General features: G+C 36.7%; 1 protein-coding gene across 1 annotated transcript in view; it reads left to right on the forward strand.

Moving 5' to 3' along the window:
- LOC135470133 (TBC1 domain family member 30-like) overlaps positions 1-21851 on the forward strand; it is a 32550-nt gene that overhangs the window by 1127 nt on the left and 9572 nt on the right. The window contains exon 2 of the mRNA XM_064748896.1: positions 8562-8726. Within this exon, the coding sequence (XP_064604966.1) occupies positions 8562-8726 (165 nt within the window). The remainder of the gene's footprint in view (positions 1-8561; positions 8727-21851) is intronic.

Below are 21851 nucleotides of genomic sequence, written 5' to 3' on the forward strand. Positions count from 1 at the left end.
TGTAAAAACTGCTACTTTTGGGCCATGTTTTATGTTAAGATAGCAAGCAGGATGTACTTACGGCTTATGTGACCATATTTCCATCATCCAAACGATATATTTCATCCTAATGTACCGGTAATATTAATTGGCTGAGAAGGTTTATAGCACGCCAGCCCAGTGCAATAACCAAGGAGCCTCCCACAAATGCATTTTTGTGAGTTCAAGTCCAGCTCATGCTGGCTTCCTCTCCGGTGGGAACATCTGCCAAGTTTCCCCTAGGCTCTGCCCCGTTTCCCTCTACCATAATGCAGACTGCCTTTGTATAAGTGAAATATTCTTGAGTACGGTGTAATATGCCAATCAGATAAATAAATAAATGTTGGTTGAATGAGATATTATGGCTCTTAATAAGATATTATGTTCATCTGAATGATATATTGTGTGGTCCAAAGAAAATAATGTTTAACTCATGCTTTCACAAAAAGTCAAGGATTATATTAAGACATTGGTGTTCATGCAATAACTGCTCCAAGTTTTGTCAAATTTTGACAAAATTGTGCAGATTCATTTTGTGATACCTCAGATCTGATTTGAAAGGCAGTGTGATCCATACATGAGTTTTACAAGAGACATAAATTCTCTGAAACCTTGTGTTCCACTGATTAGTTTAAAGTAATATGCAAGTAGTGTAACTGCAAAAAACGAAAGACTATTTTTGACTCAATATTTCGGCACTTAATTTTGCCATCATCAGTTCTCCAGAGTCAAAATGAGTCTTTGGTTTATCGGAGTTACACTACTCGAGTAAATCTCTGGATGAGCCAGTTTTGTTTCTCGTGCCCCTTTTATAGTCTTGTATACATTTAGGCTTGTTCATTGTTTTGGTTTTTTTGGATGCTGTTTGTATATATCATTCTGTCTAACTCTCACTTTGTAAGGCACCTACAGTGCATTCCCATAGGGGAACAGTTAAAAAGTTTAGTTATGTAATGGTTAGAGCAGTCAACACAATTCCTGTTGGCTTGTTTGTTGTCACAAGTCTGAAGGTGGAAAAACTAATAACCCCTCCAGCATAGCCTGACCAATCATGTTTGATTTCTCTTTGTATTAATCCAACCACACTATGAATTGGTGAGGTAAAGCTTTTCTAGGTTCACACTGAACATGTTACGGTAAATGCCCACTGTATTATGTGTATATCAGCATATATGTTTGAGTCCCACAGTGGGGTAAATGTTTGACTGCACAGCAGTATACAATATAGCCCAATGTCAGACAAGGTGTTGGCGTTTATAGGCCTGCATGTTTTACGTAAGTTTTGCAGGTTTTTGGCAGAAGTCATATATTTTCTTGTGTTCATCTGTAAATGAAGGCATTTTATTATGTGTGCTACACTCAGTAATCAGATTATAAAAATAGATTGTGTCTCAGTTCACAAGCTTTATTTTTGGATGCGAAATTTTGTTTTGGAAACTGAATTTCATGCGAACCACAAACAAATGGGAATGATGAAAAAAAAAATGCCTGAAAAATTAACGTTGGCTGTCTGTATACTTGCTAATGCATTACTGTCAGCTGCTGTATGGCTGACCCTGAGTATACCATCGACATTAGTAGTACACTCGACTGCTAATCGTTCTCTGTGGCAGGAGCCTATGTCCTAGTGTGTTTTATTTCACAAATGGACTTAGTTACCATTTCAAGCTGCAATTTTACTGTGTTTTTTTTTTCAATGCAGTTTTTTACTGTCCTGCACTTGAAGTATGCCTGTGGCGTGGTTAAATATTCAGATAGCTCCATGATCTGAAGCCAGCCCTAGATAAATATTATGTACCATGTACCGTGCTGAGCTGGTACAAATCAGGATGACATGAAAGATAAAACAATTTACAATCATAAAACCTTTTAGATTTATGTATCGATGCACAAATAATCACAGTTTACAGGTGCTTAATCCTTCAGTTTGTTGACAAGAGTGTTTGGTGGTCAAGAATATTTCATTTATGCCATGCATGGAGGTCACCTTTATTTTTGAAGGAAACAAGAGACCAGGGTAATCCCCTGACCTTTGGCAAGTTACTGAGATAGATATAGCAGACAAGCCATCTTGGACCAAAGGGTGACTGCGCAAACGGCCTCATGCTTCATAGTTCAGCCTTGTTCAGTTTTGAGTCTGTAATTAGTATGTCCCCGAAGACTCACAAGTAGTTTACGGCATCAGTTGTTTGTACATGTACTCTGTACGTATGGATTTCAGTGAAAAATGCTAGTATTTATTGAATATTTGACCTTAAATAATTCTTACATATTGCGACTATCAGGACCTTGACCAACAAGGCCATGTATTCAAATGCAGCTTCCACTCCTGCACCTTTACATCATGAGGTTTGTGAGGTACCAGACGAGAGTTGGTGGTCTACTCTGGGCAATCTGGTTCCTGTGACCCATAAACTGTTAGAGTAATGATTACAAAGCTAGAGAACAGCTCAACCATGTCAACACACAAAGAAGGAGAATTATTTTGAAAGCTTAATCTATAGAGAAGTGGAATTATGAAGTACCAGAGGATCTTAGAGTCATGACAAACTGACCCTTAAAAGTGAAGTGTGCGTGAACTAAAATTTATGCAAACCACTGCTGATTTATCGCCAGAGTCATGCTCAGGATGTTAATGTAGATTCCCTTGATTGCACAGATATGAAAATAAAGGAGGAATTCATTTATTGACCAGTGTTTGATTTACCTATTTTTGTGTTTTTGAATACATATACATTTAGGAGTAGACCTGTAATGGTTTCGTCAAGTTATTATGCATGGCAAACAGACTGCTTGCCATTTGTAATACTAATGTACTACAGTACATACATATATTGTTCAATACACAAATGTATGGTTGATACAGTTTTATATGTATCTCAAACTCCTGCCTAGCATAAAGGCATGAGTATATTGGTTTGACATTTTCAAGTGGGTAATTACTTTATTTATTCATGTTATTATATTGCCTACTGAAAGCTGAAAGACGGCTTATCTCAAACTGTTGGTATTTTAAGCCCTGTTATTAACTAAATAGTAAAGTAAATAACATTATGAAGCCTAATGTAATAGCAGATAATCCTATGAAAATAATACCAATAGCTTACTTTATGTACGTTCATTCCTACATGTAAAGTGCCATGTTAATATGACAATAAAATGGTTTTGTAAAGGATATTGTATTTTTTATTTGCCTTTTATCAGTGATCAGCAGCTCTTCATAGCCATTAGTGGCCTGAGCACCAGAAGAGCCCAAAGGGCCATTAATAACTATAGAGGGCTACTGAAAAGCAAGTAAAAGAAGAATTACCCCTGGAGAAAATCATGTTATTGCTATTGTTATAGTCTCCTACTGGTGGAGCTTCATGAAATAAGTTTTTAATATCATGTTTGGTCCAGATGTTATTTTCCATGGATGTACCATTTTTCACACTGCTTTATAACAAGCAAAATTTACTATAGCTTGCTGTGCCAATAAGTCTTTAGCATGATGAGTTACAGTTAAAGTTGCATGTATCTGTTTCCTCACATCAATTTGACCAAAATCCTACCTCTTTTAGTTTTTCATAAAAAAGCCCTGTAAAACAAATTCAGGGCATCTCCAGCTGTTAAGCATCCCAAAGCTTTCCCTGGTCCCTCAGCTTTCAGCCCTTTGCATAGCTGACCAATGGCTGTACCACTTTTTTTTAATGGAAAAAATGCCTGTTTTTTTCATTATGTGGCTGGAAACACAGGAAATCGTTGAGAGTTAAATTCAGCAGTGAACATACTGAAATGCAAAGAGTAAAATGGTTTTCAGTATTTGATGTGTTGAAATTTGATCTGATTTTACAAAGGTTTCAAAATGGAGAATGTGAGCAAGGCACACATGTATTTATCTGCCAAGTTGCAAGTTGCTGCCAAGTTGCATTATTGATTCATGTTGTAACAGCAGTGAACATACTGAAATGCAAAGAGTAACATGGTTTTCAGTATATGATGTGTTGAAATTTAATCTGATTTTACAAGAGTTTCAAAATGGAGAATGTGAGCAAGGCACACATGTATTTATCTGCCAAGTGACATTATTGATCTATGTTGTAACAGGTTTCCTGGTATACAACTACATGTCATGCTGCAGGCAGGCATACACAGTGTATGTTCATCACCACGAGCTACATGTACGTAGTTTAATATGGGTTGCATTGTACATGTACATGAACAGGTACTTGCAGCTGTAGCTATGTGTATGTGTACAAAGGAAGGAGATCACTGGATGGGCACAAGCACAAGCAAAGTTGATACGGTACATTGTACATGTATATGTAGATCTGATGTACTTCACAAGTATTTGAGTGGATGCACATGTTGACGGTTAGATGCACATGTAGTTTTATATAGACAAATTTCCTAGGAAGTTCACATTTTTTAGATTTTGTGAATTTATATCATATTTCCATATCGGCCGTTCTGTATTTCCTATATCATATTTCCATATCGGTTCTTTCTGTAATACATCTGAATGAACAATTCCGCAGTGGAAATTGCTAATGTTTCACAGTGTAATGCATGTTAGATGCACACTGGTTCACTGCAAGCACTATTTTATGGCACTGGTTACCACTATTTAATAGCTGTTTGAATTCTTGCTTGGATCTGGTTGGCCCACAAGGTTGCACTTATCTCAGAATAAATCCTCCAAAAGGATGAGAAGTGTAGTAGAATCTTTGACACTTTAATATTTCAACAAAGTATTGTTCAGAATGTGAAATGTTAATGTCTTAATTCTGAAGATGTAAAATAAATCTCGAGATACATATACGAGTTAAACAAATGATATATAAGTACACGCAATTGTCAGCTTGTTTGGAAAATATATGCTCTGGATTTGTGTGTTTAAGTAATCCTGAAAACAGTATTCCTGAGCACCAAAGGTTGTCAGAACCAGTTTCTGGCAGGTGTTTCTTGATTGGCATCTCTCCAGTCACTCATTTGTCCATTTTCCTGTTAGCATGATATCTCTTCAGCAGCTCATCCTAAGTTCACCAAACTTAAACCTCACTTACACTTTGTCCTGGGGAAGAACACTATTGATTTTCAGGGACCTTGACGTCTTTTTCAAGGTCACTGGGGTCATTAAAGTTAAATTTTCTGAAAGGCTTGTTAACACAATATTTCTTGAACCGTTAACCCCATGTTGATCTAACTTACACTACACATACACTTTGTCAAAAGCAAGAAAGCTTGTTAACATGATATCTCTTGAAAATTGTAACCAAAATGTACTAAATATGTAAACATTGGCATGTAGTTGAACCTACTTCATTTTGATGTTCCATGAGCAGTTGTTAGGCCAGATGGCCTATTCATACGCATATTCATCTGTTCATAACTTACCCTTTGTCACTAGTACTGTGTTCTAAACAAAACTGTTTTAAAATGATCAGTAGTAGATTTAATCAATGATATATGTTGATTTATTTTTTACCCAACCACCGAACCTGCATAGAAAATATGATGCGTATAAATTCCAGTGGAGCATGTGAATAGATAAACTGATCATTTTAAAATAGGTTTTGTTGATATATATTATAGTTCTGCTAAAATCACATCAGAGGGAACTAGACAGCTGTTTTGAAAGATATGCCTTGTAGAACAGAATTGACAACTGTGCAGAAGCTTATGCCATTTAGCTGGAATAACATTAGAAGTATGTGTAGGCCTTTTGTGAAAATATCTCATTCGGGGCCGGCAATCCTCTTCCAAAACACACAATCAAGCAGAACTGAAATGACAGAAAAAATGACGACTCCAAAGCATTGAACTGGAAAAGCTTTAGGATCTGAACGCACTCCAAATTGCCTTGAATTTTATCATCTGAAGTTCTCTCATGTTTGTGCGTCTTTGTCTCAAACATCAACATAATGCATGATGCAGGGTATCATTTACTTTAACCTTAATGCTTGCATCTGACAGTGACTGGTTACTCAGAGTTCTACTTTTATGCAACACTAGGGAAGTTGCCACAGGTTCATTACTTATACTATTGTAAAAGAAAGGATACAACTCCCCATAATTTTACATATCCTTTTAAAAAAAAATACCAAGATGTTATAAAGCTCCAAGCAACTACTGATAGATCATTCAATTTCACTGTGAGTCGACTCAGTTTAACCATCTTTTAAATTGCAGAATGTGAAGGCTTTAGAACAGGAGTATAGCTGTTCAATCCATGTTGTAGAACTGTTTACATACAGAAAACCCTAGCTCAATACGTGTTATTCATATAGGTGACATATTCATGACCAAGTAAGCAATAATTTGTGTAGCTTCTTGTGTCCACATATGGTTCAGTTTTTCAGCTGTTTGCCTTGTTTGCTTTAAAGGTGGATGGGTTTATGTAATAATAATTGATTTTTGGTTTGTATAAATATAACAGAGCTTACATGTATGTCAGTGTTGTATATAACAAGGAAAATACTTTTTAGAGATGTGAAAAAAAAATGTTTTATTTTGTGTGATCGAGTAGCATTGTAGTCAAAACTGACATGTTGTCCTATCAGTTCACCTGGTGGAAATGTAGATGTGTGTGTGTCATGTACATGTAAGGTATGTCAAATCTGGTTTGACTATCAACAGAAAGGTATGTACATGTGTAAGTGTATTGATCTCCAATATATCATGTCTGAGTCAGTTGTCTGAACAGTGTAGTTTTGTACATGGAGGTATAGGGGTTGTGTAGAGAAGCACAATTTGTTATCAGATAATATTATATTTCACCTAAAGTATGGCTCATACATAGAAAGATGGACTTACAGATGCTCATACAGGCCTTAAAATTATACTTTTGATGCCAACTCTTAAGTTGTTTGTGTGTAGAAATTAATCAAATTTCACAAAATTAACTCATTAAGTGGGAATATAGTGGTAGATGAATCAGTCAGAATCAAGCAAAATGTGCCCAGTTCCTTAATTGTAAACATGGTTTCCCTTAAAATCAAGTTTCCCAGGATACACATCATACATGTACAGCCAATTTATGAGGAAGAACCCTAGTTATTTAATAACCACAGCTTGTTTCATGATATTTTTTCAAGATTATTAGGTGGTTAAAGTTTTTTTGTTATAAACTTGTAAATGTACCATCTCTTGAATTCTACCAGTCATATTTACTAAACATTAACCACATCTGTACCTATAGCCATGAGAAAGGTGTTTTAAATTTCAATGCCCTTGACCTTTTTTTTTGTAGTCATGAAAATCAGTACATTACATTTCTTTATCTCTGATTTTTGTAAACTATTAAGGACAGATAAACCAACTTTATACAGCACACTAAATTAGCATGTAAGAAGTCTATTATCAGTTACCTTTGCCCATTTTTGAAGGTCATCCCATGCATTTTTCTTTCATTATAGTTCAATAATTGGCTCTTAATACATGCGGATCCACTTTTCATCATACGAATTTCAATCAATTTTCAGGGTGTTGACTTGCTTACATCCCCATGAACATCCACTTAGTACTTGCTACTGGGTTTAAGTGCATAACCTGCTTTGTGAGACAGCCTTTCTGATATCTGTTCCAGGAATCGGTGGAAATAAAACTACCTATAATACATGTAGAATGAAAATATCTGATAAGCACCATGCATGAGATTGTCAGTTTCAATATTGTCTAGATGTCTGTGTTAATAGGCCTTGTTGACATGAATGTTATGTTTCTTACCCATATACATGTATATGTTAATATCTTTTATGTTCAGACAAAAGCTTATTTTCAGGCAATTTTAAGTAACTAAAAATAGTACATGTATAAGATTGAACTTTATATGAATGAGATTTTTAACTTTCATCATTTAATGGGTAGTTCAGTGTAGATACAATTAAGGATAAATCCTTAATATTTAATTGGCTTAAGTGCAGCGCAATGACCCAGGAGCCTTTCACCAATGTGGTCGCTGTGAGTTCAAGTCCAGCTCATCCTGGCTTCCTCTCTGGCCGTAAGTGGGAAGTTCTGCCAACAACCTGCGGATGGTCATGGGTTTCCCCGGGGCTGTGCCCAGTTTCCTCCCACCATAATGCTGGCCGTCGGCCGTACATAAAAATTAATTCTGTTACTTTTGATCAAGATATGAAGATATACATGTATTATATTAAACTTAACTTGTCTGCATAAAAATACAAAAACAGCTTCTTCGACAAACCTGTTCATTTAGAGCTTAAATTAGCTGATTTTCTTGCCCATAAGACAATGTCATGTTCTTTTTTTGAGAAAATGCGAAGAGAGGTGTAAAACTAGTAAAAATTCACTTTCCACAAGGCGATCACAGGCTAAGTTGATTATGATTATCATGGAAACATGTTTTTAACAATATTGCATGTTGTCGTGACACGATCAAAAAGAATCTTTTGGGTTGCAGTTTATAGAACTAAAAAATAAAAACTATATCAGATTTAGAGAAGAATCACAAAGTCTGTTCTGTTTTAGTAATTAGCCTATATATATATATATACACATACATATATGTGTATAATATGTTCTTACTCTTATATATGTTGCAGATGTGGATGAACTACAAAGCATGGTTAAGGAACTGAAACACACCACAGCTCAGGTATCGGCGCGTTTGATCCGCCAGCTCAAGCGCAAAGATCGAAGAATTGCCAAACTTCAGAGGAATTGTGATATTGTCACCGCAATTATCCAAGCTGCTTCATTAAAAAGACGTAAGAGATCCTTTCTACATAAGGCTACATAAAATTCAAAGAACTTTACAAAGCCCAAATTTTATGTAAATTTCATACTTCTTTTTTATTTTTTTATTTAATTTTTTCAAGTCTTTTCTTGAGTATTTAAGTACCACTCTTGAGATTTTGTGTGTGAAATGCAGGTATTAAATACAATTGTATGCATTAATGTGTAGTTTATCACTAGTGAGTAAACTTTTTCATGTAGCTGTCAAAATGTTCAGAGAGAGACATATACATGTAAGCGAAGTTACAAGATAAGGGTGTCCATACATAATTACATAAATTTGTGGGAGGTTAGAAGTTTATATATGTTCTGATGTACATGATGTCATTTAATTGGTATTGGAGTCAAGGACGTAAAAATCAGTGGAGATGGAAATGTCGAGATAACATTCAGAAATATCTGTGTGGTATTGAGGCTGGGTATATTGTTGTATATGTAGTACTATAAATGTGCATTAGGAGTATTAAAACATATTTTATCTATGGCCTACAATATTACATATACTGTGATTGTTTGTATATAGCTTTCTTTCTGGATATAATAAACATATGTTAATGGAAAATAGTACATAGGGTAATGCATGGATATGGCCTAGAAAGGAGGAAAAGCTCCACTTGTTAAACTTTCAGGCTACCCAAGGTAACATTATTTCATTATCAGTAGAAAGCTTTGCCAACAATTTATTGTGTCTGTGAAAAGTTTGACAATGAGTGTGCCCATTGAGTGATTGATGGTTGTGGGAAAATGAAGCACATGCTCCCCTTTGTTTGAAGACATCTTACCACCTGTCTCCAACAGATCTGATATTCTAAATAATTGACCTTATTTGACTTTCATATGCCCTGACAGTTGTACAGCACAGTTACCTTTGTGAAGATGCCCAAGAGCTGTAGGTTTACTGAATGATGGTACAATGGTGTTCATGTCAGTATTGTTATGTTACTTGTGAAAGGCCACAGACATGACAGACCTGTTTGTCCAAGCAGCATCCCTGGTATATTAATACCACTGTGCACGTACATGTAGGGATGGTTTGCAGTGGTAGCCATCTTTGAGGTAACTTTGCCCATTGTGTGCCCATAACAGCCAAGGGCCTTTGCCCAGCTTATCTCACCTCAAACAATAAACACCCAGTGGACAGTACACAAATTTACCCCAAAGATGGCCTCCACTGTAAACCATCTATACATCCATGCAGACTTCCTGTTAATCCATGCCAGGGATTTGCCTAACTCTGTGTACATGTTCAGCTGTGTATTTCACCAGGTATCAGTTATCAGTCATTAATCATTATGCCATGTCTGTGCACAAATGCTAGTGTGTTAAAAATTGGGGAAAAAGGGAGACAATTGGTGTCACATCTGCAAACCAATGTACCGTAAATGATGGCTGCAGCATGTTTTCTCATTCGCTATGCTGTTCTCTTGAACTGGTGACCTAATTTCGCACAAGCATGCATTGCACAAGCTAGGGCAGACAGAGCCCATCATAAGCATATTGTTGACTCAATGTGTATGATGTTTCTTTTCAGGATTTTTTTCTTACTGTTATATTTTGTTAATTTTCTTACATGCCTCAGCTTTTACTTTATTCATGAAATTAATTAAAAAGGGAGTTAATTGCTTTGTGCAATTAAATTAGAATTAATACATACATGTAAATGTAATTATCATTGAAAACAAGCATTGTTTTTAGATACAGTTTGAGATGACAGACGAAAATGTTAATACAACAGACTTTCATTTGAAAATTTACACATAAAACTGGTGATTTTTAACCATATGCAAATATGTCTATTGAATTACATGTAAATGTTCTTGTGGTCTTCTGATAGTGTTCATGCATATAGAAATGGATTGACAACAAGTATGGTTGTTGTACATACTTGTTAATATATTCACAGAATTTTCCCATTTTGGGACATATTGATTGTAAAGATCTGAACCAACCAGCTGTCCATGGGGTACAGTACATGTATATGTGGCTCACGGCTGACTCGATAAACTATTGCACTCTGTCTGCGGCCTTGGACACAGTGGCAGGTGTGTACTTTCCGTATACCTGTGTCAGAGGGTCAGGTTGTCTGCTCACCTGTAACTTGAGTAATCTCCCTTCTCTTGTAGGTATACATGTACATGTACTTGTTGTGTATTACTAAACAGCTGAGACTTACACGCACAAGTAAGCCGCAGTGACATGTAGGTTCAGTGTAAATGGAATAGATGCACTGCAGTAGTCTAGTGTAATACATCAATGGTCATTTCCATATGTTGGCCCACTACCCTTGGCCTGCATTGTTTCTGCATTGTTTCTATTTGGACTACCTGTTGCAGCACTTTTAACATGGGACAGAAAGGAAAAAAATGATGTCTACACACCCTGCTAAAATAAAATAGTCTCAAAAAGTTTTTACCACTCTTTCACATTTATAACACCCTGATCATATCAATCTTTGTACAGGTATTTATTTGTAATGTTACTGTATGGCCTGAAATCTTAATATTTCAAACCGTATATCTTCGTGCGAGAACAGCAATGCATCAAAGTCGACATTTAAAATCAACAGCAAGGAGTGAAATGTACATGCTTATGGAGCCACAGATTATTTTATATTTTGAAGAAAAAGTAATAGGATCATGATTAATTTGAACTAATTTGTGTAATAAATAACTTTTTTATACAACATACAGCCTGGCCTTGGTGATGAAGTCTGAAAGTCTGAATGAACAGAAAGACAGAAATCGAAACAGGCAATTTAGATTGTGTAAATTTGATTGTATTTGTGGCCCTAACTGATTGAAGGCTTGTGAATATTGTTTAGCAATGAGCTTGATTTTTCAAATCCAGCTTAGGCAACACCAGTTTTATTTTCTGTTTTGCGATTGAGCCTACACTGGAAAAAAGTGCAAACATGGCATAACAGTAAACTGAAAATCCACCTTTTTATTTTGTGTGATCTTGATATTCTTTTCAATCAAGTCTTCCAATCATGTAAACATGTTTTCAACAGGAAAAATTGCCCAAACAGTCCATATTTCCCAGAAATGAGAGGAATTTTTATACCCTCCATCTGCATTGGAAAAAGATTTATTCTGCCTGTAAAACAACAATTTAAATTGTTGGTAAAGATGAAGAAGCAGCTTTATGTTACGAGATCTGTCAGGTGTCTGGCACAAGGAGGTGATTTTCTCAAGATCCTGTTGGGTTTCTTCCACTCATAATCTTGGCCATTGTCACATACATTGTAGGCCTCTAAATGTTATTGTTGGTAGAACTGTGCATGAACACAGTTTGAAGTTTTAACAGAGTTTGTTTTATTTCATTTTTTTATACAATTTTTATTGTGGTGTGAGTTTTCTGTTAACTGGGATCAGGGGGGATAACTCTACTAGCAATAACAGTGGCAAACAGAAAAATCAATAGCAAACAATGTCATTATGTCTCACAGTTATGTGTCACAAGCAAAAGCCTACAGGCCTATGTAAAGCCTAGCTACATTGTTATACATTATGTATTCCCCTGGGAATATGTATACATGTGCATACATATACTGTGCAATGTACATGTAGTTTGGTGAAAAAGTTTGAAACAGACATAACCTGTAGAGCCGTTCTCTACTTACAAAGTGCATGTATGTATTGCCCGCCTCTTGGTCGCATATCACCGCAGCAAGAAAAATTTACAACTAGTATGACTAAAATCCATGCCAATGTTTGGAGTACAATGAGCTCACAAGTTATCCAACTTTGAAGAATGTCAAAACGCACACCAGAAACAATAATCTTGCTGTTGAAAATTTTGAATTGAGAAATCAAACTGTCTGGCATGTCTTTCATGCTTGAACCTCAGACAAGGTACAGCTATTTGAAAGATAAACTGTTGACAACACAATTCAATGACTAGTACTGTTATTTTTGAAAGGAAAAAAAAAAGCAAAACTCAAAATATATTCCCAAGTAACAGCCCTGTTATATGAAATCATGCGAGTATCATGTCAGAGTTTACTCAAGATTTACGAGTACAGGAAAGTTGACAGTAGTGCTCAAGAGAAAGATGGGAACCAGTGCACCTGGCATCTGGCACATGAAATTGATAAACCTGCAGAAGGAAACTGTGTAGGAAACAGTGAAGGCAACAAAGGGATTCAAAATTGAAACATCATTGCTCAAGGACTGTTCAAGACCTGTATTAAAGGGGTATGTTTTGCTTTGGCAATAAATGGGGTAAGATATTTTTTCAAATTTGTTTATGATGTCATTGGGGCAGAAATGTGAGCAATATTTTTTTAGACAAGTCTTGGGGAAGAATTGCTGCTTTGGTAAAATTAATGGTTAATTAAGAGAAAAGATTGTGAAAGATACTTGGCCGTGCCTATATAATGTGTCCATCTATATAGCCCAGGGTAGCATGTGATATGAGTCAAAGGAGTCGTATTCAGCGGGTAAATATGATTTGAACTTGCTGTCTTTTCCTTTCTTTGCCCTGTTGTTGGTAGCTTGAGGACATCACAGACACATTGTCTGGCCATTTGACAAACTTGCTTTCTAGTTCGGTCCTGAATGAGGATCAGTGAAATTAATGTTGCAGTGTGATATGTGCCCCTCCTCCCCCCATCTCTTATTAAAGTAACCCAAATTGTTATAGGACTGATGTTAACTGTTGAATCACCAATCCAAAGGCAAAGTATTGTATAAAATGCACATGTAGACAGATGCCAGTGTTCAGAGAGTGAAGTTTCAGCTCTCATATGGGAGAAAAAAATGCCCAATGTTGAAAACAAACGGAATAAGCACCACAATCTCTTGAACACATGAAAGTTTTGGAAAGATTCAATGTTGTTTGCCATCTGTTTAATTCCAGCATGTTCAGTACTATGCGGACGGCAGGAAAGGTTTGGTGTGAACTTTTAGACACTTTTTCGACATGCAGGTTGAAAATTTACACACCAGTCCAACAGTTTCTCAGAAATTCACAGATCCTACTTTCAGATGAAGGAAAATGTAAGCTTCATTAAATTACATCCAAAGTTATTTATATTGTTTAGTGTCGCTGATGTCAAATGAAGTTTGTATACTATTTTCACCATAATTGTATTAAATTCTTGTGTTATTTGGTTGTCTAATGTCTGCTCATACACAAACAGCTATTTCTACATTAAATGTGGAATTTGGAGTAAAAAAAAAAATGATTTGACACCTGAAAGATTTAAAATGCCTACCATTAAATTCAAGCAATTGACAACATTTTATTCAGTCAAAACAATCTAAAAAATGAATAAAGGCCGTTTTGAATGTAGTTGACAGTGGTGTTTCCACAGGCCATTACTTCATGTTTTGTTTTCTTTCATTTAACATCGTAATGGTGAAAAAAGTTTTATGAATTATTCACGTATTAAGTCTCTTATTTTTTGAATTTCAAGAAAGTTAAATACAAATGGATGGATACTAGTATACCATTCCAAATAATCTTTTAGTACTCAATTCATCCTTAGCATTACCAGATCATGCTTCAATTGGTCATTCACTGTAAATAGTGAGTAACCCACACCAAGAAAACACATTTAAGTCATTAAGTAATTAATCCATTAAGGTTGGGTTTTAAAAAGAAATCTTACACAGAATGAAAGTCTAATTGGAATATGTTTTCTTTGACGTATAAATAACCGTAGGCCTACAGGGCAAATACTTACTCATTTGGATTAACGTGACAAAAGCGATAATTGCATTTCGCCAGTATTTTCTGTAGTGACATTTTACAGTGATTGCCACCCATTTTGACGTGGACAGAGCCGAGCTGTGGGATCTCTGGCTGTCTGTTTCATGTGTGTGATAGAACTTCTGATAAACCGCGAATAATGGGTGCTAATTCACCAATGATTTGAATAAGAATCGTCACCATAAAGTGTTCAATATTAAAGAACGACTCAAACACATTTTGTTAAGCACATGTGGAATAGGAATAATATTTATATTGGAATGGTTTTATCCCTTTCTGCTTAACCATGGGTGTGGGCCATTAAGGTGCGTCGTACTTTAGCCCGAGAATCACGGTGTTAAAGCAGTGGACGTCTTCGGATGAAGATTTATTGATCTCCACTTCGGCTTAGCTTAAGGAAAATGGCGTGCTTAACCTTGGGCGGATATCCGTAGAAATACTGTCAAATATAAGGCCTGTGCTGTTTTTTAATTGCTGACATAAGATATGAATATTCATTCCACTTGGGTTTTTGGTCATTTATATCTATTTCATGAAGGTACAGGAAAACGTGCGTTAGCAATCGACCAGTAGGAAAACATCTCTTTTTGCCAGACATTGCCCTGGGTACAACATTTATGGTTTTGAAACATATTTCTTTAGTCCCCTATATATACAAGCCAAGATCGGGGTGGGGAAGATTTAGCAACACTCGGCGATCGAGTTAGAAACCATTCACAGATGCATTTGTCCTCATCTTTGGCTGTGGGCAGGTTTCCTAGGCGACGACTTATCCCGATGGTGACTGATGCACGTTTTCCCAGCAGATGGTCTAACACCAACGGTCAGGTTTCTCTTCATATTTTGGATCAATGAATTTGGACTGACAAAAGCCTTCGACAGTGTTTATAAATGATGAAGTCTCTGGTGGACGGACATATTTTAGTTCAGTGAACCCTTTCCCCTTGTATACCTTGTTTTGTCTTGTAATTGTCTTTTGGACCCAACATTTGACCCAAGTAGATATTTTTAGAGCATTGGTTTGAAATTTACCTTTGGAAGCTAGAAGCCCTGTACAAAAGCTACATGTACAGAGATTAAACTGAGGTAGTTTTCTTAGAACACGCCTGGTATTCCATGTATATCAAAGACAGGTGGTACATGCATCGGGCAAAATGATACCAACATTTGATACCTTGGCTTAGGCCAAACTAAATTAGAAAACTGTACTTTGACCCGATTTTCTTTGAGCCAGATGCCGTGAATATCGCTGCAAGCTTTGAACCGAAAAAAAAAGAGTCATATTTCATGTACAATATACATATATATTCTTGTTATGGTATTGTTTTATACACAGATTCAACCTACAAGTATATGCCACATACATTTTTCATACAGCACACTATGGAGGCCAACAATTTATTCTGCTTAATTAAAAAACATTAACCGATATATCAAGCCATGAACAGTGGGATGAGTCATGGAACTGGAGGAGTCACTGTAGGGTATCTCTCCCCCCCCCCCCCCCCCCCCCCCCCCACACACACACACACACACACACCTCCTGATCTTCCATCCGTTTCAATAAATTGCCCAAAAATTTATAAGAGAAACGCTCAGCTAGATAAATACATTTTACATGCAGTCTAATTTTGCCTTTATGGAAAATATATAATGGAATATATATCGATCTTTATACATGTCGTATGGCTTGAGGGCTTTGGAAGCATTCAGATATGATTTCTGATTTCTCCCCAAAAATGGCTTAGAATTTGTTGACAGTGAAGTTGAACAGCAGTCTTAAAAGTACAGAAATAGCAGTTCCAGTGTGGTATAAAACGTGTTTTTTCTTTTATACTTATTTATTATACATGTACGTCGTTTGTTTGAAAAATCGATGGCCGGCCTCCATAGTAGTGAATGTAGTACTACAACACGCGCTATCTTTTCACGTATATAATTGTACCATCTAGGGCCCGGTGTGCGAACAGATGGGCCGCCCGAGATGTTGAACTGATATGTCTACCATTAATCTGGACCTTAATCAATATACAACCTCTTTAAAGCCGTAAATTCAGGTTAAGTGCTGGAAGACTGCACAATCTGTTGTATCGCTCAGCTCGACAGAGTAGCATATAATGGCTTCTATATCTCCGTGCATAAGTTGGTTGAACGTTTGAGCGCAACTTCCACGACGGCTTTTCTTCAATGTTCCGGTGAGCTCTACGTTTGGACTGTTCTGTGAAATTCCCTGGAGGAAACTGAGTCCAATTTGAATATAATGCCATTACACACTACTAATCTGAGCTAAGACTAAAAGGAGGGTTCAGAGACCATTGAAGCCAGTTTGACCTGTAAATGAAATGGTAGAATTAAACTGCCGTTTGTCCAGGAGAAAATGCAATTTCTTTCAGGATTGTTGTGACTGACGGTTTGGCTCAAAGCTACGCAAGACCATAATCGCTGGACTTTATGTATGGATGGATTCTTTTAACTTTGGTTTTTTACTTTTGGCAGATATGCATTCGTTCTGGAGACTTGTACTTTCAGTACATATCCATCGTATATGAATATATATCGGTCTTGTCTTGTGTAACTAGCCGCCGTTACCTTTATAAGGGCGTGCAAGGATAAAAGCCATGAAAGGATACAACCGATTCGTGGGGATTACCGGTTTCAGGGACATACATCAAATTATTTTGTATTTCCCTGATGTGTTTGTCACGAGGCGAACCCAATTGCGTGAGATTCTCGGTGTTATGTGACACAGACGTGAAAATGAAACTACGTTGTCATACGAAGAATTTAACGTTGCTCATTTGAAAACATTTGGTATTTTGAGATGTACATGTACCCTTGAGTGTATAAAAAGGTAACCTTTAAACGACGCAGAAATTGGATTCCGCTCGAATGATGTTCAGATATAAAGATGACGCAAAGAACTTAGTACCAAAGTACCTTCGTGCACATGTCAGCATTAACAGTGAATTAAACACATTGTTACATTCTACTGACATTGTACTGGCTTTTAATATCATATTAAACATTCTTGTTTGGTGAGAGCTATGAGGTATATCACCTCCCAGTTAGTGGTAATTAATACTACACGACGGGCACCTGCTCATGCATTAGAGAGTAAAACCATTTGCCTAGCAGGATAATTATCGCTTGGCGAAATATTGAATTATGGAAAAACAGCGACGTCCATATCCAGCTAGCTGATTATATTTATAGAAGCTAATTTCAGTGGCCTCTAACACCAGGTGACAGTTGACAAGCGAAGCCTACGTCATTCAAGCTTGAGGATTCCCCCATCCGTCGTGATGTACGCTGAGCACTGACGTACTGGTCCATTATTTATACAGAGGTTTCCCGCACCGGCCAATGGCAGTCGTCGGCTTCGATCCATTTTACTTTGAGGTTCCAATGATTCATTGACCATTTTCCGTGTGTTTCAATTTATTGTGGATGAAGGAAACCCGAACGGCCCGTCGATGATTTCATGCTGGGTTATTGGGTGGACTGGACCCGGTGAATGAATGTAGGGCTTCAAGCACATCGCCGTGAAGTATTTACCAAGGGCAAACCTGAATACGATTAGGTTCAGACGCGCAGTATATATACGATCAGTGCATAACCGAACGCACGTGCTGTGAGGTCTGTTGTTGGCGCGCAGTGGATTGCTTAGGGACGTTTAAAAAGCCTCTTGTATGCTAGGGCATTGACGGTTGTATTAATTTATTTATCTGCCTGGCTGTCCGAGTCGTGCTATTCTACACTACCGACGACCGTTAACGATCGAATTTACCGATTCCACAGTGAGCCATATTGAGGTTTCCATATACCATACAACAACTGTGCAGTCTCCTTTATAGAGGATATACAACCGAGTCGATGGTGGGAAATTTCTAACTATCCAGCAGACCCGATTCGATCAAAATATTTGAAGGTCTTATCATGCTACATGTCTTGGTTTACGTGAGTCTGCTTGGATGATCTGTTGAAGAGGTGGAGTGGTCAATGATGTTCCCATCCTCGAATGGAGCCACTTCGATGTTTGGGTTACGCAGGTCATCTAATTCTAAAAATGGCAAGAAAGTTTCCGGTTCTTCGACCAAAGGTAGGCTAATATTAGTTATTTATGATTTTCATACTGTTCGATTGTATCAACACCTATGACTTGATAAATGTAGTTCATAGCCCATATCATTTCACTACGTAATGAAAATAAGAGTTCTGAATTCTAGGTATAAAGGACTACTTTTGGCAGATATCCCTTATGACAGCATTTGGGTTTAACATATCTCTAACAGACACTTTTAGACATTCTCTTACAGATTAGCTAAATCAGTACTTTTTGACGAATTTGCGAGTGTTATGATGAAGCCTTGTCTGGCTTGGGTTTGGAACAGCCTTGGCCCTTGCGGAACCTATTATTGATCATTGGAACCGTGTCGTGGCCCTTTAGTTTCGTTAGCCAGTGAAATCGATGAAGTCCTAAGAAGACGGGCGTCTCCGTGGAAACCATGGACATTTGATTGTGTTGAGTTGCTCCAGTTTGGTCAACAGGGTTGAGTCTTTATTGTTTCGCGTGTAGAACATCTGGCCATGGATACGATGACGTACGAGTGTGGCTAGTAAATGCTAACCAGTAGATATGTTCCATGAAATTGATGGTCTACCTCATTTTACTGGACTAGAATTACACTACCAATCTGACAGTAACATCTGCTGATTGGCTTCTCTTCAGCAGTATTTTCTGATTACCAGAGAAGATTTGTTTGTCATCGTAAAACTTATGTTGACAATTTTAGTCTGTAGGTTAATAATAAGGGTAGGTATTGGCTGCCAGATTGTAGCAAGTAATTGGACTGAGGCAAGTATAAATGAATTTCCACGTTCTCCTAATTATTAAAAAATTGCTTCCAAGAGACTGGTGTCCAACATTCCTAGTGTATTTATTGCAGCATGAATGGCTTAACACCACATTGGCAATATTTCAGCCACATCATTTTGAGTTCCAGCATGAGGATTGGATAGGATTTTCCTTAAAGCCAAGTACACATGTGGGTGGGCTGAAGTGTATTCTTGCTATTTTTAGGTGTGACCCACCCTTCACAGAGCAATGGCTAAAACCGTATTACCATAAACCAACAAAACAAAGTTAGACTAGATATCCCCGCCACTTGCAGTTACAATTGACCAAGCTAGGCCAAATGAGTTTATTATCAGTGTAGTGTATATGTAGTGGATAGATTCACAGGGTATCAAAGCAAAATAAAATTCCAGATTGCAGTGTGTAAAGTATGTGTATGGGTGCGAGATTAACGCTGTACATAGACACAAAACACTATTTTGGTGGACGTACAGAAAGCTGTCTTGATTATAAAGATCTTTCTTTTTTTATACACTTCTATTGACCATCTGACTGGCCGTTTGTCCATTAAGTTTTATCGTCATAAACACTATATCTACAAAAACTGATCATTTAGAGATTTTAAATTTAATACCATTGGGCCTTCATGCACACTGAAAATTTATCCTGACATGCATGCTATAGGAACACTTGAAATAGAATGCTTTAAAAATGGATCTTGAGAGCGACAACATTAATGCTCCTCTTTGTGATATATGACTGCATTGTTTTTTTTTTTTATGTCATTAAGACTGTATCTACAGAACTACTTCCTTGACCATGGGTACATATTTGTAATAAGAAGTTGATACTGTACAAGATACCATTATAAACGAGAATGTTTGACAACGTAACATTCATGCCAGTTTCCATCTTAAGACTAAATCATCTGAAGTACTGAATTATTCATGAATGTGTGTAATGTAACTAGTTTTTGTGGCACACCGACGTGTAATTGTAAGACAACAGTAAATATACATATGCACACCAGAAAACATACTATGATACATTAGTACATGTACATGCACATTTATATACATATATTATCATATTGCTGTTTAAGTCAAAGAGGTGGCCTCCATGACTCAGTTGGTTATCGCACTATAGCCCAAGGAGCCTCTCACCAATGAGGTCAAGTTCAGCTCATACTGGCTTCCTCTCTGGCCATGTGTGGGAAGGTCTGTCAGCAACCTGCGGATAGTAGTGGGTTTCTGCTGTTTTTCGCCCGGTTTCCTCCCGCGAAAATGCTTGCTGCTGTCGTATAAGTGAAATATACTTGAGTACGGCGTAAAACACCAACCCAATCAAATAAATCAAATTTAAGTCAAAGACAAAGAAAACAGTAAAACGGCCTTTCGGCCTTGACAATCTTATTTTATGTTAATTTTGTGTGCCTTTAAGTGTGAATTTCATAATCTCCAAAAACACATGCTTTTGTCTTTCATACATAATGTCATGTATTTACATTTGTATTATAAAATCTGCACCTACAAGATAGGTAATTCCAAATAATAATTTGCATAGATTAGATTACTTTAGTGTAGTTATTTTGTTTGTAATGAACAGAAATTATACACTGGAAATATCACAAAATCAGGTGCTGGTCATTTCATACATGCACTTGGGGTTGACAGAAATTACTTTAGGGACAGAGTATTTAACGTTAGAATGTGGAAGAAAACTTTGCATACTTTCATTGAATTGATGGCAGAGACCATGATAAATGTTTTTGATTCTGACAAAAGCTCATATTTAAAAGGTTTATTTCTGAGAACAACTGTATACACAAGAAGGACTACATATTGATTTCAGATTACACAGTAATTCTTTTGGATGTGGTAAATGAAGTGCTATGAGTGAAAATGCATGCACCTCATCATCTCAGGTGAAAATTTTGAATTATGTGATATTATGTGATATATATATATATATATATATATATATATATATATATATATATATATCACAGTCTGTATATGTGATATATATTATTTTTATTGTATAAAATAATTCACAGAATTGTACCATCTATACTGGGCAGTTAAATTTAAATTCCATCAAGGTATGCCATATTTTGTGTCTGATTAGTGTATATTTATTCCAGTGATATTCAGAGGTAATTAAATAGAGGAGTGTACTGACATTATTTGATGGGTTTTATTTAGAGCACGGTACAACTGCCTTGAAGCTTTAACCTTTAACCTGAAACCATGCTTGGGAGTGACTATATGGAATAAGGTTTCCAAGGATGGGTATTGATTAGAAATACTGCTTAGTGTTGGCCAGTGATGGATATGTGTACACTAAGGTGGCTGAGTGGCTGTCTGTACAGAAACAATACGGTATCCTCTCATGCTGACAGGCTCAGAATCTTCTGCTGGTCATTGTTATTGCGTGGGCACAATTTATAACAGACTGCAGAACATTGCCACAATGGTCTGTACATATTGCTGATGGGTCATGTTTGTCATATATCATGTCATACTTG

This window comes from Liolophura sinensis, chromosome 7 (genome assembly GCF_032854445.1).
Source record: "Liolophura sinensis isolate JHLJ2023 chromosome 7, CUHK_Ljap_v2, whole genome shotgun sequence".
Lineage (NCBI taxonomy): Eukaryota > Metazoa > Mollusca > Polyplacophora > Chitonida > Chitonidae > Liolophura > Liolophura sinensis.